At 39.4% G+C, this 24,994-nt stretch overlaps 1 protein-coding gene across 2 annotated transcripts in view; it reads left to right on the top strand.

The window, feature by feature from the left end:
• The window catches only part of EPHA4 (EPH receptor A4), a 158,569-nt gene extending 135,247 nt beyond the window's left edge, over positions 1-23,322 (top strand). The window contains exons 11-18 of one of the 2 annotated variants that reach the window (XM_065930471.1): positions 45-230; positions 4,209-4,270; positions 4,721-4,930; positions 6,793-6,942; positions 11,122-11,315; positions 14,313-14,496; positions 14,806-15,716; positions 20,822-23,322. In XM_065930471.1, coding sequence (XP_065786543.1) covers positions 45-230; positions 4,209-4,270; positions 4,721-4,930; positions 6,793-6,942; positions 11,122-11,315; positions 14,313-14,472 — 962 coding nt within the window. In that variant the 3' untranslated portion in view covers positions 14,473-14,496; positions 14,806-15,716; positions 20,822-23,322. The remainder of the gene's footprint in view (positions 1-44; positions 231-4,208; positions 4,271-4,720; positions 4,931-6,792; positions 6,943-11,121; positions 11,316-14,312; positions 14,497-14,805; positions 15,717-20,821) is intronic. The other variant, XM_065930470.1, reaches the window with a different exon arrangement.
• The last annotated feature ends 1,672 nt before the right edge of the window (positions 23,323-24,994 follow it).

Here is a 24,994-nt window from a genome sequence, read left to right on the forward strand (position 1 = left end):
TAATGTGTTTCTGGTTCAGAGTCAATTCTTTTTCTCTCTCAAAGGTGAATTTGGCGAAGTATGCAGTGGGCGTCTTAAAGTGCCTGGCAAAAGAGAAATCTATGTGGCTATCAAGACGCTGAAAGCTGGATATACAGACAAGCAGAGAAGGGACTTCTTAAGCGAGGCCAGCATCATGGGACAGTTTGATCACCCAAATATCATTCACTTGGAAGGCGTTGTCACCAAATGTACGTGGGTCGCTCCCTTGACAAAGCCAAGTTAGAAGTTACTGGCAAATTAAACACACATTTTCTTTCCAGGGAAATGACAGATGGAACAGACCCACTGATTGCTAATAGGAGGAAATCAGTGCAGGACAAGTCATTAATCTTGTAGTCAGTTCTAAATGGGTCTGTGGTGTAGGCTGATACCCTATTTCCAAAGCAGCTTGTGTGAGATTTTAGCGAAATTAATATTGCAGATTTTTAGTATGCCTCGCCATCTTTCAAATGTTTGCTAGACCAAACTGATTGTCACAGGGTAGGCGCAAGCAGATGGCAAGCAAAATAAATTTTAAGTACTTTTCCTATAAAACACTACAGAACTTCACCACACCTTGTGCTGGAAGCTTTGGTTCCAGATGCGAGGAGTGCGTCCTGGGAATCTGTTATTTTGGGGGATTTGCTTGTCTGCTCGGCCTGATTTATGGCAGTTGCAGTTCAGCACCTATTTCCAGTAACACCTGGTTGAACCTTCCTTTTTTTAGTCCATTAGCATTCGCTGAGCCCGTGAACCACGCTTCAGTTACAATACGACACAGCTCAACAGATGCATTTTGCGAAGCATACTCTGAATACATCTGTAAGGCTGGCTAAGACCCACTTATAAAGCACCACATGAACGAGGCAGGTGAAATAGTTCCTATTGAAGGTGGCTATATTCCAGAAGTCTTAGTACCTACTACAGTTACTACAAGTCAGGGATCGTGTAAGCCTGGGGCTATGTCTCCAGGAAGCCAGTGTACCATTTGATTCCAGGTGCCTGGGAAAAGCATCCTCCATCAACTGGTGCAGAGTGATGGCTGCAGTGGGTGAAGTGGGAGCAATTTAAAGAGTATAAACATTAGATATTAGGTCTGGGGCAAAGAGGTCAGTAACATGCAAGGGTACCCAATCTTTGGGCAGGGAAAATAAAGAATTACTAGAAAGTCACAGCAAATATACATTCATTTAGAGGTCCTCAGACTTAAACATATATCAGATTTCTGGACAACTCATTGAAACACTTTCCTGGACCTCATCCTCAGAGGTTTGATTCGGTGGTTAGGGGCCCATGAGCTCACGATCTAAAGAGCTCAAGGTCAACCATGCTGTAGTCCCTGGGACAACACTTTGAGTCTCTTTGGCCTAGTGACCAAAGATTTGCACACCATCTTCTGCTAGTAAATTGTGAAGTCTTAACTGGTTGCTCAAGCTCTCAGTTTCCCCATCTGTTAAACAGAGATAAACATAGAACTTGCCATACAAGGTTGTTTTGAATGAACTATTTAGGGTGTATGGCATAATGCTTATATAACAAATTAAAAAAAAAAAAAAAAAACTTAAGTGTTAACTGGTACTATTATGTCTTAAGAAGTACATCTTTCCCCCAGCTTTGGAATCCTTTAAAAAAGGAAGCTTGGTGCTAAGGGTATATAATTTTCCACCTAAGGTGAAGGCTATAATTAGCATAGAATAGCTCTATTTGCTTTTTAAGATTAGTTTTACAGACAGGATTTTTTTTTTTTTTTCTGTAGCCTGTGGCCTTTGGGCTTGCCCGGAGCCCTTCACTTCTTTAATTAAAAGATAACATTCCCTTTAAATACTTCTGCAGGTCCATTTTCTCACAAGGAGGCTCTGTTCAGCTTGGGGTGTTTTTCCTGGGGCAGACAGTGATTTTTGTAGCACCTCTGCAGAAGAGAGGAGAAACAGGGGATCTTTGTGCTAAAATCCCACGGCGCCTCTCTAAAACCCGTAGCTATTACAGCTGTAACTGTTATAAACGACTGGATGCATTTGCATAATGCAGTTGTCACTGAATTAAAATGATTTAAAATTTCCACCAGAGGAGCTATCCCCTTCCCCCACCTTTCCCTCCCACCTCTCCCTTCCCCACGGCATCCCTGCTTGTTCTGGGGATGGGTATGCCTCCACCCAGGAGTCCAACCAGGACCCATTTTATAAGCCTCTCTGTGCCAATGCAGACATTCATCTTTATTTATCTTGTAGCGCTCATAGATTCTGACAAATGGATACATTTAATAAACAGGAAAAGGAATGTAGAAAAATTGTGAAGATGATGCCAACTGTCAGATTAGGGAGGTGTAAGGGTGAAAAGGTGAAGTGAGAATCTGAGTTCCTTGAGTAACTTTGTAAATGGACAGAGAGACTATAAATTCTCACCACTACAGCCGTCTCTTTCGAATCTTGTGCTCTCTTCCCCACATTTCCAGAGGGGCCTGGTGAAATGGAAGTAGGTGTTAATGCACCGCCAGGGGAATCACCCTTTCTCATGAGTTGACAAAGTAGCATTTGATTGAGGCAGGTTCATTAAAACTCATTTAGATGCATTTGTTCTGTGTGGTCATGGCTATAGAGGGTCATTGAGTCTAAGGAATGAGGGCTTCCTATTTTTATTGACGGAGGATGGCAAGGCAGTCAGGGACCTCTCCCAGCAGTCAAGGGAAAAGAGATTAGAAGTGGTTTTATTCATCCTTTAGTCTACACCAAGATTCCTGCTTCTTCTGTCCGCTTTCCTTCATCCCTTGTAAATAAAATGTCCAAGGTGTTATTTCCTAATTCAACATGTTTGCCTTGGAAAGATTTCTTTGGCACAATACCCAATGCATAACCAAAAAACAAATCGATAAATGGGACTTCACTGATATTAAAAACTTTTGCTCTTCTAAAATTTGGCCTCTGAAATGAAGACATATTCCCTTTCCCTATGCCAGTAGAGAGTCTAATTTGATAGGGTCTTAAGATGGAAAATGTACCCGTTTAGAATAATTCTGGGAACTTTCCAGCAATGACACATCCCAGTCCAGTTTCCATGATTAAGTCATAACCATAAGGACAACAATGAGTATTTTTGATAAGTCAAAAATTAGTTTTATTTATCAAACTAATATTTTATTTTCCTCCCAGGAACTCTCTTTTATCCTCTTTGCTTTACCCCAGCCTTAGTAAAATATCAAAGATTTACTTTCGACTCCCTCTTCACTCCCACAAAAGAAAAAGTGAAAGTGAAAGTCACTTAGTCATGTCTGAGTCTTTGCGACCCTACAAATACCTTTAGAAAGAAGGAACTTCAGACCTTGAGTCCATTGCCTGGGATTAAGAAACTAAAGAACCATCCTTATTTGCTAAAATCTTCAGAAAGAAAACGAAAGCGAAATGAAAATGTGTCCCCACTTCTCCAAACCTTAAAATCATTTTGATTTCTTTGCTTATAAAGGGGACTGGGGTGCACAAATGTTCTAGTACTGAGCTAAAATTGCTGCTAGGATGAAACCACTTACTGACCCTTTCCCGTGATGTTGTTGCTACTGCTGAGGTTGGCATCTTAAAGAAGCAAATAGACTGAGTGTATTGATAGATAGGAAAAGGGAAAAGAAAGGCTATAGCCCCTGACCTGAGTGAGGTTGGGGGAAAAGCTAAGATTGTACATGCTTGAGCTTTAAGATGAGTTCCAGGTAACGAAGTATTCAGCATAGCTACTGCTCCTGGAAACTTGGGTTTCTTTAAATAGTTAAAAAAAAAAAAAAAACTTTCTCTGTTCATTGATTCCTTTAGCATTGCACAATTGTCTCTTCTGGGGGCAAAATTAATTAATTATCCTAAAGATTTTTTTTTTTTGCCTTTAAATGGGTCATTTATCTTCTTCTCCCTTTGCTTGATAGAACAAATACTCATCACATGCCCCTGGGTACTGGAGGCCACTTTAGTTAAAGACCTTGTCAGCAAGCCACCCAAAGGGTTAACCTTCCAGATGGAATTTAAACCTACTCGTCCTTTTAATATTTCATTCCTAGCTCCCCACAGCTGAGGCATAAGCTTGGCTTGTTTTAATTAAATTAGATCGCACAAGACAGGTGTCTTGGCAGGAAAATTGTGCACAGCCCATTTTTATCTCATTAACTGCAGTGCTCATCAAGGGTTTTGTGTTTTTCTTTCTGGAAACTCTAGGTAAACCAGTAATGATCATAACAGAGTACATGGAGAATGGCTCCTTGGATGCATTCCTCAGGGTATGTAACTACTTTATATTAAACCCAAGAATGTTGGTATTTAGAAAACTTTAACACACTCTGAATGTGTGTTCTGTTTGGTTGTACACAGACCTTTTTTAATGGGGCAGAGGAAGAAGAGGAGAAATAGAGGATGCGATTTTTTAAAGGCTCTTTAAATAGTCCATGTTCAAGGAGGGTAGCATTTGATTTACTTTTGTATTGTGGGGCTGTTGGAGCCATAGATTCACTACAGTTGGATAATTTCCATCTATCACAGGAAGCAAACCCAGCTCCTTGCTCATACTCTGCTCATGAATTAGTGACTTTGGTCCAAAAGGCCCGGAAATCATACTGAATTTCACTGCACACCGGATACAGATATCAAAAAAGATCCAAGTAATAAATGCTTCGTGAAAATTAATTAGGCTTAATGTTAATGAGATTGTACCTCATTCCTTTCCTCTGCAGAAGAATGATGGCAGATTTACGGTCATTCAGCTGGTGGGCATGCTTCGTGGCATTGGGTCTGGGATGAAGTATTTATCTGATATGAGCTATGTCCATCGAGACCTGGCTGCACGGAATATTCTGGTCAATAGCAACTTGGTCTGCAAAGTGTCTGATTTTGGCATGTCGCGAGTGCTAGAGGACGATCCGGAAGCAGCATATACCACAAGGGTAAGAAGGGTTCGTGACCTCTGAGCTTTGACTCTAATGAAACTGTTCCTCTCACTTGATGTTTAAGCCCTTTATGATATTTATAAGTGACTTCATCCTTCAGAGCCTCTGCTTAGCCTTGCATCCATTTTAAAACCATGTTTTCAAGAGAAATTTTGAAATATGTTCTAGATGTATGATCACAATTTAGAGCATCACATTATTGTATTTTTTCACACTTAATCTACTTTGCTTCCTTCCTTTCTTCCAGTTAGTTTGTTTTAGATTTTATACTTGGTTCCTTTTCATTATTTAAAAAAAAATCTTATTTTAAACAAGACAGAACAGTGTTCTAGTCAGCTGCCTACCGAATCTGAGAATGTATACACAGGATTTATAAAACATTTACACTACAGAAGGTTTCCCAGTATCTAATGGCCTGCATTTTTACTACTAGTAGATAAGCCGGGATTAAGGCATGGTGAAGAGTTATCAGTATACAGTTAATGGCTTTGCTATCTTAGCTGGACAATCTGAATATAAGATACTAATGGAATAAACACAGAATCATAAAAGTTATTCGCCATTAGGACTGACACTGTTAAAATCAACATGAAGCAGACCAGCCATTTTCCTCCTTTAATGCTAACCATTTTGCATCTGTAACAATAAGCATTGGGGGTTTTTTGGGTATAGTTTGGGGTGTGTGTATGTGTGTGTGCATGCATATTTTCTGGTAGTGTTCTGTTTCTATGGCTGCAGTTTTGAGTCTTACACATACCTTCTCCAAAATTCTAAGTCCATTCATTCAGGAAAGAATACACCTTTGTCAATGCTAAAGACTTTTTATTTCCCCCCAGTAGCTGGAGAAAGGAAAGCAGAAAGAAGCTTCTCGAATGATACATTTATATAGCCAAAATATTTAAGGAAAGCAGCATAAGTGTCTCACTGCATGAAACAAGCATAAATGTAATACAGTGTAAAGTATAGTGAATCAATGAAATTTATGGTACAGTTTATTGCCCTCTTTAGTAGCCCTAATGAAGCAAAGAAGACTTTTAAATGATGTCCTCTTGAACAGTTTAAGGGTCTGAATTAAAGCTGAATTAATTTCCCCAGATGGAACCCTAAGAAATTTGAAACTCCATTAAAAATACCTTGCACATAAGCATAATCAACAGGAGACATTTGAGACCTTTAAACTTTTGGGGGGTAATATTCAATTGCTTTACCATTTTTGCAGGTGTCTTTTTAGAAAATTAAATAATCAAAATCCTGCCCTCCCTCCATTAAAATCAGTAATGGCTTTAGCATCTGGTACTATCTGACTTCCTCTAAGAGCCTGTTCAGTGTATTATCTTCTAGCTAAGTTAGGCATATTTCTCATGTTCTGTAAGAGTTGGAACATATATATGTGGAGTATATAGAAATATTCATATTTAACTTCCTTAGTTCATGATTTCTGAAGCAGTACTAAGTATTGGTTTTGTGCTGCTGGGTAAGAGAATCCAACAAGAAGTCAAAATTACTGTCAGTTGCACATTCATTGGTATACACCACCGATAATGTGTGTTTTGTAAAACTTAAAATATCCTTTCAACTACAGTATTGCCTTAAGCAGAGTCCAGAAAATAGGTTGGCTTTTTAAAAAATAATTAAGAGATTAGTTGTTTACTTCCCCATAACCTATGAAAACATATCAGAACTGTCTCAACCTGGAACATTTTATATAACACGTATCTTGTGATTGTTTGGAAAACTATCTCAGGAATGCTGTTGTCCTGCTTGACCCACAGTAATAACATTCAGAAACTATAACATTTAGAAACGAAAAGAGCACGTCAGTGTACTTGGGGAATAATCCAGAGCTTGGATGTTCACAGGGTGGCAAGATTCCCATCCGGTGGACTGCACCGGAAGCAATCGCCTATCGTAAATTCACATCTGCAAGTGACGTATGGAGCTACGGGATCGTCATGTGGGAAGTGATGTCCTATGGAGAGAGACCTTACTGGGATATGTCCAATCAAGATGTGAGTCTTCATGTTCTGAAATATATGTTTCTTGAGATGCAGGAAGTTTCATGTCACTGTATGATGGAGTAAGTGTTGAGTGTGAAATGATACGTTAAACTTCAGGGTCTTAATACAAATGTGTCTAGTAATCTAGCTGAAACTTATGGTCATTGATTTCAAGGACCAAAACTACAAAGCCTAAATAATACAGTGTGGGAGATAGATTGATAGACAGATGGATGCATAGCTCAGCTGATTGGTGATATGGAGCAGTATTTTCACTTGGTTGACTCTCAAGTTCATATTGAAACAAAATCAAACTTTGAATGTTAAGAAAATGCAGGGATATATGAAAAACACATTTCACATGCAGTGAAATTGACATGAAAGTTTTATTGGAAGAAATCTAGTGAATATTTTAAAGCTGGCAAAGTTGTAATTAGAGCTTGCCCCTTGAGGACTCTAAAATAAAGCTTCACTAAATGACCCTTTGTAAATTATGCACATCCCTTTAAATGTACCATCTGGACTACTTCGTATGGGAGTATCCACAATGCCTGCAATTTTAGAAAAGCATTCAATAATGACACTAATAAGATTCCAGAGTAATAGAATTTAATTACAAACATCTCCAGTGAGAAAGAAAAAAAAAAAAAAAACCTAGACCAGGGGAGTCTTCTTAGGACACTTACTAGCTATTTCTAGGAAAGTGTTAGTTCCAGAAGGGTTGGAGATCAGAATAAAATAAAATGGTCATTTTTAAAACTTTCCTAATATTTTCAGGTGAGGTGAAATATTAGCATCTAGCATGTTTACAAATGGGTGATACTCAATTCATCAATAAAAACTATTTTAGAAAAAGTGTTTTGTTTTTTTTTAATTTTCTCTGAAGTGGAATGTTACCTGACCATTTGCCTTGTCCTGAAACAACAGGATGTTGCAAAACCTTGACAATTAAGTGAAAAACTAGGTGCACTCAAGAAATAGGAAGCTGGTTGCTTAATCAGTAGAAGAATGTTTAGAGCAATACAGAAGCTAAGGTACTCTGTGTCCAGTGGGGCAAAAACAATTCTCTGACCAGGTTAAGAGGAATGGTAATGTTGACATTGTAGTACCTATAAATTATAAAGGAAGGTTCATAACAAATAGGAAGGGAGACAGCAGCTAACATAACTGATAGATAATTACAGACTGGAGACAGACTCAGTTCAGTTCAGTCTCTCAGTCGTGTCTGACTTGTTGTGACCCTGTGGGCTGCAGCAGGCCAGGCTTCCCTGTCCATCACCACCTCCCAGAGCTCGCTCAAATTCATGTCCATAGAGGCAGTGATGCCATCCAACCGTCTCATCCTCTGTTGTCCCCTTCTCCTGCCTTCAATCTTTCCCAGCATCAGGGTCTTTTCCAGTGAGTCAGTTCGCAGCTTCAGCATCAGTCCTTCCAATGAATATTCAGGACTGATTTCCTTTAGGATTGAATGATTTGATCTTGCAGTCCCAGGGACTCTCAAGAGTCTTCTCCAACACCACAGCTCAAAAGCATCAGTTCTTGGGCTCTCAGCTTTCTTTATAGAGACAGACTACAGAAGTGAGCAGTGTGTAATCTACTGTTTGATGTGATTATGAAGACACCTTCAACTACCTTTCTTGTAGTAATGTTTGGTTTTGAGTAAGAGACATGCAGAGAAACAAAGGCCAACAGCCTAGAAGAGGGAGTTTGTTGCTGTTTAGTCACTAAGTTGTGTCAGGCTGTTTTGCAACCGCATGGATTGTAACCCACCAGGCTCCTCTGTCCATGGGATGTCCCAGGCAAGAATACTAGAGTAGGTTGCCATTTCTGTCTCAAGGGGATCTTCCCAACCCAGGGAATTAGCCTGTCTCCTGCATTGGCAGGTGGAATCTTTGCTACTGAGCCACCAGGGAAGCCCTCAAAGAAGGAATAGTGTCTGTATTTACTTATTTAGTTATTGTATATTTTAAGCTTGTCTTTATTTCAGTTGAGAGCAGCAGCCAAGTGCTCATAAAAGCAGAATATCTAAAGATGTCTTTTTTCCCACCCTAAATAAATATTTTCAGACTTAGTTTTGACAGTTTCTATATTATCTTAAAACAATTTCATTGTTTTAAACTTTTAGTTGTCTGCCTTTATCCATGTAAAAGCATCTGAAGCCAATTCACCCCCACAAATATTATTGATCTGTTATTCACATGTATTTCTCTCTGTGTTGGAGTCTGTGTAGAACAGCAATCAATAGGAAATGTAACTGGAGAATTACTTTCATGGGAAAATTCATTTGGCATATGGTGAATGGAGTCAAAGTAACTGTTAAAAATATGTTAAATTTATCAAGTTTTTCATTAAGTTTGTTTTAACTGTCTCTCTTCCCCCACCCCGCCCCCCAGCCCCAGACATTTAGCAGTAAACTGAGAAAATATGCTATGTTCACCCACAAGCCATCTTCCAAGCTGGCAGTGGATAGGGAGCTAGTGAAAGAATACTAAGCAGTTTGAGGGTTTATAACAAATTGTGTTCACCTGGCGTCAGCCCAGTGTTGCTCACATTCCCATCAATTCAATGTAAAATGTTTTCATCAAGTCTAGAGTCAACACCATGCACCTGGAAAGATCAAAGAAAGTCAAAGGATCAAACTGACCTAATATCATTGCCAGAAATAAATAGAAGCATGTTCAGTAAATTAGCATATAGAAGTTTGCTTTAGAAGGAGTAAATTAATATTAATATGGTAGGAGGTTGGCAAAAATACATGGGAGAAAAGGATTCAGAGGGCTTAATAAATCACAAGATAATTGTTACACAGAAACAGTATCCTGGTTAAAAAGAACCACAGAATACTGCTGTATAGAAACTAGACCCAACTGAATTGATTGTTTTCTGTTGAAGGCTGATCATTCAGCAGTAATGGACGCACCACAAGGGAACTCTGTCATAGTCATTGAGGTGGCTGCAGCCAGTGATGGTTTCACTAGGAACTAGCGTTTTTTGCGGGGGAGGGTGGGAGGACTGATTTAAAAACAAACAAAACTTTTAAACATCCTCAAACAAAAGTACCTCCAGAATCATACAGGATACTCATAAACAAAGCTTATGAGTAGCCAAGAAATTAAGAAGTAATTCCCCTCTTTAACTTTGGCAGGAGGCTTACCATATTGTTACTGGGATTCACACCCTGAAGAACAGGGGTTTAGAGAAAAGTCGATGAAAAGTATATTGTTTTATCTGTGAAGACAATTAGAAAAGTCATGGAATGACTTGTGTCATTAGGCAGGAGGACCACTCTGGATGGCAATTATAGCTGCCTTCCTTAGATGTGTCAGGGTCCCTTTAAAATATAAATCCCCCAAAGAAGGTTTTTTTAAATTATTGTTTTTAGATTTTTTTGATCTAGCTATTAGTACCTTTAGCAGGATCAGCTGAGACCAAGAAAGAGACACAGAATTCATAAACTATGTATTTTGGTCTTCCAAAAGTAGAAATAGTGGGGCATCTGGAGGGGTTTAGGAATGTGCTAATTCAGAGAGGTAGTGTCTCCTGAACTGGAAGATGGGCTTTGGTATTGACCCATCAGCTGTCAGAGCAAGAGGACACAGACTTGGGACTTCCCTCATAGTCCAGTGGTGAAGATATGCTTGAAGGGGTGTGGGTTCCATCCCCCGTCAAGGAACTAAGATTCTGTATCATATGCAGTGTGGCCAAAAAAATAAAAGAGGACATAGGCTTAAAGTGACACAAAAGGACTTGCATTTTGGAGGCATCCTAAGGAATGTCTTTGAAGCCTTTAAGCTAGAATCTCTTTTGCTAAGAGCGTTTAGCTGGTAGAAGAATAGAGAAGATCATCGCCCTTTGGTCTCTGGGGGCCAGGCCAACACCATGTGGTTGGTCTGATTGGGTTCTAACCACCTTGGAACCCTGATGCATCTTCACATTGGAATTCCTGATGGGCATCGTCTGCCGTTTGAGAACCCCTCATAGCAACGGCTGGCTTCCCTGCCCTGCTGCCAGCAATACTCACGTCCAGTTCTGGCTTCTGTGAAAGAGTTGGAGCCATTCCCATGCTCAAGCTTGCTGGCAGCTTAATGGACAGGGAACTTGCTGAGCAGGAGGGTAAACCTCTAACAACAGATTGCCTGGCAAACTAACATACCATTCTATGGGTTTTGTTTTGTCTTGTTTTTTTGCTAGGTGATTAAAGCCATCGAGGAAGGCTATCGGCTGCCCCCTCCAATGGACTGTCCCATCGCGCTCCACCAGCTGATGCTAGACTGCTGGCAGAAGGAGAGGAGCGACAGGCCGAAATTTGGGCAGATTGTCAACATGTTGGACAAGCTCATCCGCAATCCCAACAGCTTGAAGAGGACAGGGAGCGAGAGCTCCAGGTCAGTCCTGCTTCTTGATAGCGATGTGTGAAAGAATATGTCAGAGGTGGCACTCAAGTGGTAACTCACTTTAATTTCTGGCTTGTAGTCAGAGGCCACAGTCTGCAACCTCGGTGGCTTCTTCCTCCTTGAGCGGAGTATTTATGGTAGTTTTCTGTTTGCCATTTTGAAGAGCCTTGTACCTATCAGGCCTCAAACAAAAGTCAGAAAAACAAATTTTTTACAAAAAACAACTAAGGAAAAGCTCAAGTGCTCATTTTGTGAGACTAGAACTGAAAAATTAGAGGGATGAAATGTACTTTTGGAAGATAGTCAGGCTACTAGATGCTATATTTTGAAAGGGGAAGAAACATTAGGGACAAAAAATAAGGATTCCAAGACAGCTCTAAGTTGAGTTAATGAAATGTGAATTGAGGCAAGAGATTCACCGGTTTTGGTTCTTAAAGTTGCTCTTTTCTGAGTCTTTCAAGAGGAGAAGGAAACAGGATCAAGTTACAAACATGCAGATGAATATTTGAGAAAAGTTTTAAAAATTAAAATGATTGAACCACCTATACAATAGTTACTTCATTGGAAGGGTCTTCCCTGGTGACTCAGAGGTAAAGAATCCACCTGCAATGCAGGAGCCGCACAAGATGCAAGTTCGATCCCTGTGTCAGGAAGATCCCCTAGAGGAGGGCATGGCAACCCATTCCAGTACTCTTAGCTGGAGAGTATCAAGAACAGAGGAGCCTGGCAGACTACAGTCCATAGGGTGGCAAAGAGTCAGACACATTAAAGCGACTTAACACACAAATATGCACTTCACTGGAAAGAGCAAAAAAGAAGCATTTCAGTCCAGAGAGAAGATAAAGATACTGCAAGTGACCTAAAATAAAATCGCCCATCATTTCTGGCCTATTTTTGGTTCTTCTCTTCCCCAAGAGGATGAAAATAGATGGCGCTAAGACCTCTTTTCCAGGTGTAGATAGTTTCTTCTGTTCCTAGGTAAACCTCCACCAACGTTTAGATCTCTAGCTCACGATCCCATGTATTTTGTCTGAAGGTCCAAGTCCAGTTCTTTGGTACTTGAGGCTTCTCCTGGTAGCGGAAACTTTTTAGCTTCTAACTCTGTATAATGAGTGCTTTGCACCAAAGGGCAGAACAAATTGGGTTATTGGATACACTTTTCTCACTTCTGAATTTTTTCTCATTGATAGTACTTACAGAGCTTTGATGCTTCTTACTGCTGGCTGATAATGGGATGTAGTATAGCGTGGAATGTGATTCAGCACAAAATTAGGCAAATGTCATGGTGTTCCACAAAGAGCACAAAGGCTTCCAGAACAAACTTGAGAATGACCCTTAGAATTAATTAATACTGAGCAAGGATATTTTCATTCTCAGGTCATTTTAACCTTGTCAAGCACCTGGTGCCTCCATGTTGCTCTTCTATTGCCCTTGGTTAAAGTTAGAAGTAAATGCAAACTGGTTTTTTTTTGGTTCATTAACAAACATTCCTGGTAAACATTCAACACTAATGTCTCAAACTCTGTGTGGCCATATTTGTTACTGGCTCAAAATTGGGGAAAGAGTGAAATCTTGATTATTCTTACCATAAAAATCTGCAGAATATTACTTGGAAAATTTGATTTAATTAATATAGTGGACAAAGAGAAAGGTCATAAACAAGCTATTATTTGGACAGAACTGATTGATAAAACAAGTTTTTGTTAATATACTTATATAAAATAGAAGTTATGGAAGTCAAAACAACTTAGGTAAAAATTAAAATGAAAAATGGATTGGATTAATTCTACTATGTAGAAAGTTAGACCATTAGATAGGCTTGATTTTTTTTTTTTTACAAGAAAATGATGTTTTTTGGTTGAAAATTCAAGATGATAATATAATTCTGATTTAGATGTTCATTTTCAAGGAACATAGTCACAGGATGAAAATCAGATCAAAATGTTAAGAGCAACCACATTCTGTAATTTCTATGGAAAGGAAGTTTAAGAAAATAGAATTTAATAAGTAGCAAGGTTGCTATGCAGGTAATTATAGTGAAGGTGTATAAAATACCCTACTAATGTTTATCCTATGATTATTAAGTAGTTTGATGATCAAGATGACTATAATTCACTTAATAAATATTTTTCACGAATAGGTTATTTATTGTTTATCAATATCGTGAAGGATGACAGATCACTTACCTTGAACTCTAGTTGCTCTTGATGGTGGTCTAATGTAAAACACCTGGCCCGAGAAATGCATCAACTAATAAATAAGTTAATAAGAAGTGCTTAGAATTGGTTGAAATGATTCTTTAGGAGCCCCAGCAAAGGAAGACGAGAAGCACATTCCACAATCCAAACAGTGATCAAAGTGGCCATTCTTCCTGCCAGTCTTGGCACACGTGCTGGTCAGGCTGGGTTGATTAAAGAGGGGATTAACTCCCTGCTGTCCCGTTTGTTTGAATGAACTGAGCCTGCCTGCAAAGCTGGCTGGAAACATGCCGGACTTGAACTCTCACTGTTCTCTCTGCTTCCATCAAGTCTGGCAGGTTGCAAGCTCTCAGTTTTCCTTACTTATCCTTCACTAAGGTTTCCATAGCTGCTGAACCAAAGTCTGTGATATTCTGTCCTGGCAGGGCCTGTCTTTCTGCAAAGACTGAGCCAGTTTCAGCAACAAGGCTGGCTCCCGCCCCCCCACCCCCCCCCCAACCTTTGCCCCAGGCTAGGTTGTTAAAAGACCTGCTCTGATCCTTAATGCATTAAGAGGTCCACATAAAACAAATGCAGCAAATGAAGTTAAAAAACAAGTAGGGTGATTGAGACATGCTTTTGCAGCCTTCTGAAATTAGGGTTGAAAAATCACATGATGACATTGGTCACTGGTGATTCTACCTAATGTCCGTTTTTGATACTTTGATTCGCCCTGGACCATCTGACTTCTGAGTCATGCTATCTCACTGATAATTCTTATCTGTCTATACTTTTCTCATTCCATTTCCAGACCTAACACTGCCTTGCTGGATCCAAGTTCCCCTGAGTTCTCCGCCGTGGTATCAGTAGGCGATTGGCTCCAAGCCATTAAAATGGACCGGTATAAGGATAACTTCACTGCTGCTGGCTATACCACGCTAGAGGCTGTGGTGCACGTGAACCAGGAGTAAGTACTCAGCGATGTAACACAAAGGGTAAATCTAGATTTAATAGTATTTTCCTTTTCTTTTTTTTTTGCTTTGAGCTGCATAATCATCCTACTCATCTTTTTTTTTAAAGAAAACTGGAATGCCTTTCATTTTGATTGAGTGTAATTTTGCACAGCCTCTATAAAGCACCTACATTGTTGCATTCAATTGCTTAATTAAACATTTTAATACACCTGCCTTGTTGTGCTGTATTAATTGTGGCTGACTCAAATGTGTGTCTGCATGAAGCCCGGAAGAGATTCTCAGTCCTCCTCATATTTTCCTCTCCCACTTTTTTTCTCTCCCTACTTACAGTGACCTGGTCAGGATTGGCATCACAGCTGTCACACACCAGAATAAGGTCTTGAGCAGCGTCCAGGCAATGAGAACCCAAATGCAGCAGATACACGGCAGAATGGTTCCAGTCTGAGCCAGTATTGAATAAACTCAAAACTCTTGAAATTAGTTTACCTCATCCATGCACTTTAATTGAAGAACTGCACTTTTTTTACTTCGTCTTCGCCCTCTGAAATTAAAGAAAAAAAAAAATCTGCAGCGTTGCTTGGTGTACAGATTGCTGAAACCGTGGGGCTTACAGAAATGACAACCGTCATTTGAATTAGACTTGGAACAAATTGTTTCTCAGAAGTACATCCGTCCATCACTAATCTGTAAAATACATGTACCTATATAAATAGACCACCGCCTCCGAGTTTCGATGCCGTATTTGCTGCCAGACGCTGAGCTTCTGTGAGACATCCTCGATCGTCTCTTCATTTGGAATTACAACCGTAGTATTTTGTTTGTGGCATAAACTACAGTCCATCCTTCTTTCACTGGAATGAAGACCGTGCCCAGGACCATTTTTTAAAGGACCCAGTTGTAACTTTTAAGGCTTGGTTCGTACAGTGGATAAAACCTAAGTGAACGTCACGTGATTCATCAGTGTTGTTGCCCCGTGCTCCAGTCACCTGGTGGATTATGACGACATGAGGGGCTGGAGAGAAAAGGAAAGTGGATTTTAAAATAACAATAGTAATAATAAATCCCAAACACCCCCTTCCTGGGCAAACAAGGGACTTTGGGCCCGAGGCTGTGCCATATAAGTCTTATTTGGGAACTCTACAAACTTATCGTAACTACCTTATGGATAGTGGATTGTGACAATCTTGTGTAGGGAACTTTCATACTTTCTTCCTTTAAAGAAGCAAGCCCAAATCTACAAGGTAAGACAAAAGAACCAGCAATGAGTCTTTCTCCAGTGAAAGTGTTTTTTCACTTTATCTTATCTGAAACACTGAGTAATAAATATCTATCATGACTATCAGGTAGTTTGGGTTGAGATTTCAATGGGAGAGGAGACCCAAAGTAATATGGCTTCTGTCCTGTTCTTCCAGGAAGAAGTGAAATAGAAACCATATGGGGTCAGGACAGCATCTAGACCTCCACTGGCTGTGCTTTTTTTCCGCACTGTGAGGGTCCTCTTGCCCTTTGGTGCCACAGATGGCTATTGAGCGTCTGTTGGGTACTGGGTAATAACCTCTAACCTTATTGGGCCTGCATGTGTTCCATTCTCTGGAGAATTTTTTTTCAGTTGAGGAGTTCTGGAAGGTCTTTTCCATTGGTTTCATTTCCTGGTTTTGTTTTGTTTTGTTTTTGAGTATTTGATATGCACCATGCCCTTTTTAAAATTTAATTTTTTAAAAAATTTTAGGTTGGAGTATAGTTGATTTACAGTGTTGTATTAGTTTCAGATATACCAAAAAATGATTTTGTTATACATATACATGTGTCCATCTTTTTTCAGATTCTTTTCCATTATGGTTTGTCACAGGATGATCAGTATAGTTCCCTGTGCTATTTAGTAGGTCTTCATTGGTTATCTATTTTATGTATGCATACATGCTCAGTTACTCAGTCGTGTCCAACTCTAAGCGACCTCATGGATTACAATCTGCCAGGCTCCTCTGTCCCTGGAATTTTCCAGGCAAGAATACTGGAGTGGGTTGCCATTTCCTCATCCAGGGGATCTTCCTGACCCAAAGATCAAACCTGAGTCTCCTGTGTCTCCTACATTGGCAGGCAGATTCTTTACCACTAAGCCACCTGGATAGTACTGTGTATATGTTAATTCCAAATTCCTAATGTATCCTTTCCCCATGTTTTCCCTTTGGTAACCATTAGCTTGTTTATAAAGTCTGTGAGTCTGTTTCTGTTTTGTAAATAAGTTCATTTGTATATTAATTTTAGATTCTATATATAAGTGATATCATATGATATGTGTCATATTTTAGATTCCACATGTAAGTGACATCATATGGTTTTTTCTTTCTCTAACTTCACTTAGTATGATAATCTCTAGGTCCATCCATGTTGCTGCAAATGGCATTATTTCATTTTTTTTATGGCCAAATAGTATTTCATCGTATATATTTATCCATTCCTCTGTCAATGGACCTTTAGGTTGCTTCCACACCTTAGCTATTGTGACTGGTGCTGCTATGAACACTGGGGCACATTTATCCTGTTGGAGTATGGTTTTCTCCAAATACGTGCCCAGCCATCATCCTGTCCTGCTCTAGCGCCCCTGATACCAGCCTAGATGGCAACAGTGAGACTTGGAAGTCACTTTGACTGTCTCTTTATTAGAAAGTAACCAACTAAAAAAATCAGACTTTTCATCCATCAAGCCCAGTAGCCTTAGGTACGTCTTCTTTAATTCCAGAATTTTCTTCTTAAAACATGTTAATTTAAATGATTATATTCATTCCTAGAAGCAAATAGCCTTTTTTAACTAAACTCTTCCCTTTTATCACTTTTAAATAAGAGCTTGGTTGATTTTAATGACCTTCCCCCCCGCCCTTGGTTTTATCCTGAAAGCTATTTCTTATAGAGCAAGAAATGTTAAATTTGATGCTGTCAAATCATGACAGTTTAGTAAAAACCTTTTTGCAACGTTAGTTGTAAAAGCTTTTCTGTTCAGAAGGAATGTGATATTTGTTTTTTAAACTACTCCAAGAATTTTTGTTTTATCACCACTTTTGCTGAAGTTTAGGAGTTCTGGATATTCATGTTAAGAGTTGACAAATGTGAGGGAGGTCACTTGCTTTTTTAAAAAGAAATTATATATTTCTTTCCTTCTGTAAAGCTGTGGGGTACTTTGTTTTCAATTCCCATAGTCCGATTCAAATAAGGTGGCATTATAGTGTTATCCTATGAGCAATAAGAGAATGTTACCTTGCATACATTGAATAATTAAAAGTTTTGCTTTCTTACAATCAACAGCTGAAGATTTGAGGTATTTTCCTAAACACAGTCAAAACAGAATATTTTAATTTTTTGAACTTTTTCTTTTGTATTGGGGTATAAGTGAATAACAATAGTGTGGTAGGTTCAGGTGAATAGTGAAGCGCCTCAGCCACACATACACATGCATCCATTCTCCCCCAAACCCCCTCCCATCCAGGCTGCTATGTAACATTGAGTAGAGTTCCATGTGCTATACACTTATCCATTGTTGGTTATCCACTTTAGATATAGCAGCGTGTACATGACCGTCCCAAACTCCTAGCTATCCCTTCCCTGCCGGCAACCAACCCTATGTTTCTTTTCTTAATCTGTGAGTCTCTTTCAAAGCAGAATATTAAAAAAAAAAAAAAGAAAAGAGTGCCAATTCTAAAATATCCTAACACGTTAGTGTTATATACTGTGTTGGAGTGGATTTGTTACATCTCAACAGATATCTTGGCAATGTTCAGATGGGAACTGAGAGAAATGTAGATTGTGAAATTCATTCAGAGGTGGCCCTCTGAATCTTAATTTTGACACACTGTCAGATTTTGGCACGTTTGAGTCCAGGCTGATGGAAAGGCCCCAAAATGGCTAAAATAATATCCAGTAACAGTAAAAGTGGAACTGCACTGCTTCCAGGAAGCTACCCACATTGGGAGAGAGATTGAGGACAATAGGAGTTTGTATTATTTCTCAGGGTGTGGAACCAGACGCTGGCATCCAGACAGCTTAGATTCCAAAGCCAACCACGATGTTGACACTGGGAAGTTCACCATGTGTTTCTTTATAACTCCGTTCCTCCACCTGTAAATTAGAGATAATGACACTTCAATAGAAACACCTTTCCTAACACATGGTATTGTTGTATATATGTCATGCTCAGATGCAGAACACACTTAACTTCATAGAAGAAAATTGTATTCTTCCTCCAAGGTGTCCCAAGTGTTATCCACCTGTCTTTCACTTGTGAAGCCAAATGTTTTGTTGCAGCAGGCCGAAGCAGGGTGAAATGAAGTTCAGTGGTAGGGAATCATCCAGGTGAAGCTTGTTCACTTTCAATGGGTTTATGAGGGTTTGGGGGTAAGTACGTACCTATACAAAAGGTGGAAAAGCACTCCTGTGTTATTCAGCCTTGAAATGTATGAAATTGTTATTTTACAATTGGAAAGCATGAAGTGGGCAGGACCCTGTTGCAATGAAAAGAACTGGTTGGTAAAGACACTTTGATGTCTTCATGACTGACTCAAAGGAGTGGTGCTTTTGTTTATTTAGTCACCATGAAAGTCACATCTTTCACTCCTGGTCCCACACAGACCACATGCTTTGTCTGGTCTCTGTTCAAGCAGTTCTCCACCATAAAGAGGTTGCTTGAATTCAAAGAAGAAAAGGTTTATTTTTCTCCCTCTCATTCTGACATCAACTAGATATGTCTCCACATTCCCACACTTCTCATTTCCAAATCCTGTCCTTTTCATATACACACTGAGTTTCCAGATAGCCTACTTAATATTACAAATATATTTATATGTAGGTATTTAGTGAAGAAGAAAGTTGGCAGGCGCAAAGGAGATAAATGTGTTTTTGAGACAACTCTCTCCTCGAAGGGTGGGGTTTCTAGGAGCAAAAGAAAATCACCTTCAAAACATGTGCATATCCCTATGGAGTTTGTTATTCTCCGTTAGAGTCTTTAAGGTCAAATTTGAGTCCACTTTGTCCTTCATGTAAATAAATACATATCTGTCTGACAGAGTTACTGGCTTCCAGAAAAAAAACAGTACAAAAAATAAATCTGATCCTTTTTCTTTCATTTTTTTCATAATTGTCAAAAATGAATGACGTTGATAAGTGTCTTGACAGTTATGCATTTACCCACATTTATACCTTAAATTGCTTAAGAAATAATATCTATCTGAAAATTGTATAAGAAAATTTTATTATTCTTTCTCCAAATCTTTTCTGCAAGTTTAAATAATGGTCATTTACCACCAAGAAATTCAGTTTTATGTATCTCCCTCCTACAATAAACATGCACATATACAAAACAAGCAGATAAATGGGTTTGATAAAACAAGGGAAATTATCTGTCATGAGATGCATTTTGGTCTTAATTTTGCTGTACACTTGAGGCCAGCAGCAGCTTAACATGACCACTGTGTTTAGAATTATGGTCCAGTGAGCAGTCTTGATGGAAAGTTATCAAAAGAAAAGAAGAGGAATTGTTTCTTTTGGTTTGAGTCAATTCTTTGATGACCGAGAGGAACAGTGGTTCCATTGCATTGTGCCAGCCTCGTTGGAGTGTAGGTTGATAGGGCAGCTGTGGCTTATTAGATCTTGGTGGGCTTCAGTCTCAAGACCCCCCTCACTGTACCCATAGTCCTAGGTCTCATGTCTCTACCTGTTATGTGCAGATTGCATGGATCCTTTACTAATCAGATATTTCATTAGAAGTCACTTTCTCTTTATGAAAGATATCTAATGCTTTTTATTTAGTGGTTGGCTTTTTTTTTTTTTTTCCAATCATATTGTTGAATGTTGATGGGTTGGGATGTTTCCAGATGTGTCCCAGAATACACCACTTTCCTCTTTGGAAAGACCGGGACTTTTTAGAATAATACAATGTGCACTCTTTCACTAACTCTTAAGTCCTTCGAACCATAACAGGTCAGAATTTTTATTCCAAAGAAAAACTGTTTCCATAGTAGGTAAAGCCTGGCTATAGACTCAGGCTGGGTAGGTTCTAATTCCGGCTCTGCTACTTCTGAATGTATGAGCACAAGCAGGTTGTTTAGCTTCTCTGTGGTTCCATGGCCTTATCCATATAGTAGGAAAATGAATACTATCTTACTCAGAGTTGTAATGATTAAGATATTAATAAACTTTTTTTTTGTTATTTTAGTTATCATTTGTCAGAAGAGGAAAGTAAGAATTTATGATCGCCCTCCTGAGCTCCTTACCTAGTCATCTCTGTGCTTACATGGTTGACAACTGGCTGGCAAGATGAGTTGCCCTTTTGTCTGAAGTCTTGTTCTTTTCTCTACAGGGAGTAGATTCTGCTATCTTGGTCTCACAGCCCTTCCTGTTGATTACAAAGCCCACAGGAGCAAACAGAACACACCCTCCTCAACTCCTCCTGAACGTGTTTCTTCTGCTTCTACTATGGTGGTTCTGGAGCAAAGACATTGATGAAACGATACTCATTGATGAAAGGAATATGTTTCTGACTTTCAAATCCTCTTTCCTGGTGAAAGAAGCAGCAAACATTCAAGCTTCAGCATCTGTTCTCCCATTGCACTGAGGAATGTCCCGCCTGGCAGCACCAGCTCTGCAGAGCCCTTGTTCCTGAACTCCTTCGGTTTTATTTATATGTATTTCCATATCTCATTCCTGTACGTCCCTGCTGCATTGGTGTGGCAGCAAATGACTGAAGGCTACAGGTTTTACCACGGACACCAGGTCAGGTGCCACCACGCAGAACAAAGCCAGTTCCCATGAGCTGCCTATGATATGCATTGCTGAAGTAACGTTATACCCAGGGTGTGCCATCACAGTGATATAAATATATTTTTTTCCTAGACTAACTATGAGCTGACTATCTCTTTTGATGTGTGTACATAGGTGTGCCTGTGTGTACGCGTGTGTATGTGTGTATGAGTATATAACCTCATGCTTAGAACTGCCTGTGAATGTTGTGGAATGCTACCCATGGAGGGGTCTGGTTTGCCACCTGTTCTGAGATGAAGAGCCACATGAGACAGTGGGCCTGGAGACCGTGCCCCGTCCCCTTAGAATGAAAGCCAGGAAGCATTAAATGTCCTGTATCTATACGTGTATTTTGTAGCAGCCACCCTAACCTTAATAAGTCATCCTACAGCTTTGGACAGAGGCATTTTCACCTTAGCGGTGGAGTGATTTTAGAATATAAATCCATGCAGGTGACAACCCAGCATCGAAATCACAAATTCTGATTGAACTCCTCATCTGAATCACCAGTTGCTTGGTGGAGGGCGAGAAGGGGATGGAATTTGTCTGGTACCCCCCCCAGTGGAATACAAGTAGCCTTTGTTTTCCCGCATAAATGGACTTGTTGAATGCGAACAAATATATGCAATTCATATACTTTCGGAGATGAACGTAGATGTGTGTGTCGGCTTCGAGATGATGTGTCCTGGATTAATACTTTGTCTCCCAGGGTCACAGAAAAATACATGCCAGTGACTCTTGAGGTTAGCATAGTTGGGATGAAATGGCCTCAAGCAACTTCAGGTTCCCAGTGTACATGGAAAGTTCTGCCGTTATGAATATGCAGCTAACTTCTCTGGCCCTCAAAGATGCATCAGCCTCCTAGAATCTGAGGTCCAGTGTGTGAAGATTCAGTTTTGGTCTGATACATATACCAAACTCCAGCCAACATACTGCCATTTTTCATAATCGGAGTGGCTGCCTTGCTTATTCTAAGCTATGGTTGCAGAAACTGTGGCCATTTGTATAAGCTATAACATCAAATCAGGGAAAAATGGGGAAAAAATTCTAAACCCTATGTTGTTGAATAAGTAGAGAAAATCATCAATAAATATTTATTGCATTCTGACAGGGTGTATGGCATTGTATTCTCATAACTATGCCAGAGTGACAAAGTTAATTCACCCCTTTTGGGGGACTTTAATATATTTTTAAAGGGATGTGCCTATGCATTGATGCCTGAAAAAAATATGTGTAAAGAAATGAGGTTGAATCTCTGAGTGGGTTTTCTTTCCCCAGAGGTCAGGGCAGGAGACCAACTTCAGGGGCTGTATCTGGTCCCAAGAATGAATGCTGCCCTAGTGAATGCAGATGCTAAGTCATGCTCAGATGCTAAATCATTAGGCAGCATTAAGCTGTTCCCCTGCACCAAATTAAGTAGCTTCACCATGTGTTTGCTGGCCCCAAATTATTTTTAACAATCTTGAGAATGAAATGCTTTGGTGTGTTTTACAAAGTTATTTTAAAGAAAGGTTATGCTCGCTACATTGCTGGTGTGTGTGTTTTTGAGACCTCTTGTATTCAATCTGTGAAGGATATGTGTATTAATCCATACACACTTATAGCCTCAGTATTTGTCTGAAGACACTTAAATTCTGACAAGTAAAGGAAAGTTCTAGAAGCAATATTTTCACTTCTTAAACATTCTCCAAACAACATCAAGCATTGATACACACTGAAGAGTGCATTTATTTTTTTGTATCACTCCAAGTATGTTGGAATATGCAAGGACTGTGGTTAAAATTAGAATGTATAAGGCATATTATAATTTAGTTCATACTGAAGAAGAAATTAACAGAACAATGCTTGGTTCATACGTTTTCCAAAATTTGAACAATCTCTTGATTTAGACATAGAGATTTTCTATTTTGTTTTAAGTTGTCAAGGTATTTTTTCTTCCCTTCATGAACTTTAGGTACACATAACTTATGTCATTTATTTATGGTCTTTTATACCTAGTTTGTAAATTGTAAAATAGCAAACTAAATGCAAAGAGTTTGCATTTGAAAATAATAAAGTAGTTGCCGTATACAAACCTGGAATCTAGTTGTCTCTTTTCAACAATTTTTACTACATGCATGATGTTTCTAAATTACTTACTTGCTGGTTGTCATTTGGTTAGAACACAAAATCTTCAATTCTGAGCATACTTATTTAGAAAATAAAAAGCATTTTAACATCTAAATTGCCCTTGCCCTTGAGAACAACTTATTAGCAAATCTAACAGATTCCGTAAGATCTTGTATCCCGTTTAATTAAGACCACACTTTGGTTTGAATTCAGGCTGTACCTTTTACTCATCATCCTAGAGTATGTGTCCTAATTTTCCCGTGCCCATTTTTTTTTGTGGAATGGCAATTACAATGCCAAGAGCTTTTATAAAGACTAAATATACTAAAACATTAGTGCAGTGTCTAGCATCTAGCTAGAACACAACAGTAGCTTTAATGAGGAGGCGCTAGTGATATAAATTGTCTTTAAAATTCCCAGTTCTGCACTCTCTCTAATACCATTGCTACTGATCCAAGTGACCAGCTATGCATCCTTACCACAGGGCTTTAATCCAGAGTCCATAGACTCTTCGGGCTTCCCTGATAGCTCAGTTGGTAAAGAATCCACCTGCAATGCAGGAGACCCCAGTTCAATTCCTGGGTTGGGAAGATCCCCTGGAAAAGGGATAAGCTACCCACTCCAGTATTCTTGGGTTTCCCTTGTGGCTCAGCTGGTAAAGAATCTACCTGCAATGCAGGAGACCTGGGTTCGATCCCTGGGTTGGAAAGATCCCCTGGAGAAGGCAAAGTCTACATCTACCCACTCCACTATTCTGGCATAGAGAATTCCGTGGACTATATAGTCCATGGGGTCGCAAAGAGTCAGACACAACTGAGCAACATTCACATAGACCCTTGAGGATACACCACTGGAGCTCCAAGTTTCCAAAAGTTTTCCTAAAACATGGTGCAGATTTAATGATTATATGTGTGTTTTGATGGGGAGAAAGTTCATAAATTTCATCAAATTGGTGTAGAACATAAAAATATGAAAGGCCACAGTTTTAAGAATGAATGTTCTCCTCTTGATATTATTTCACTCAACAAGTTACCATTGACTAAGCCTCTGTTAACTGAAAATCAGACTCAAAAACTTAAAATAAATTAAAATCCTAAGTGCAGCTGGCTTCAGAGAGCAAGGGTGTATGCGCCTGTTAGTGTTATCAGGGACATTTTAAAACATGGGCTTTGAAATGAAAAGAATCTGGGCTATGTCTGGCTATTTTGTGTTTATTTCTTACTGAAACACCTCTCTAGAATCAGCTGTATTGAAATGTAGAGCAACTGGGAATGTATTTGTGATTGTAAAGAGACTAGGCTTGACATTTCCTCCACATCTTGTTTAACAAGATAGAAAAGCAACTGTTAATATACGATATGTCTCTTCTCTATATGGAGACAAGGCTTCCCTGACGGCTCAGCGGGTAAAGAATCTGCCAGCAATACAGGAGACATAGGAAATGAGGGTTCAATCTCTGGGTCGAGAAGATTTCCTAGAGGAGGGAAATGGCAACCCACTCCAGTATTCTTGCCTGGAAAATCCCATGGACCAAGGCTCACAAAGAGCTGGACTTCACAGAGCAACTTCACACGCATACGGAGATATAACAACATAGGTATTTAGACATTTTATGAGGAAATGG

Source organism: Muntiacus reevesi, chromosome 3 (genome assembly GCF_963930625.1).
Source record: "Muntiacus reevesi chromosome 3, mMunRee1.1, whole genome shotgun sequence".
NCBI classification, from domain to species: Eukaryota; Metazoa; Chordata; class Mammalia; order Artiodactyla; family Cervidae; genus Muntiacus; species Muntiacus reevesi.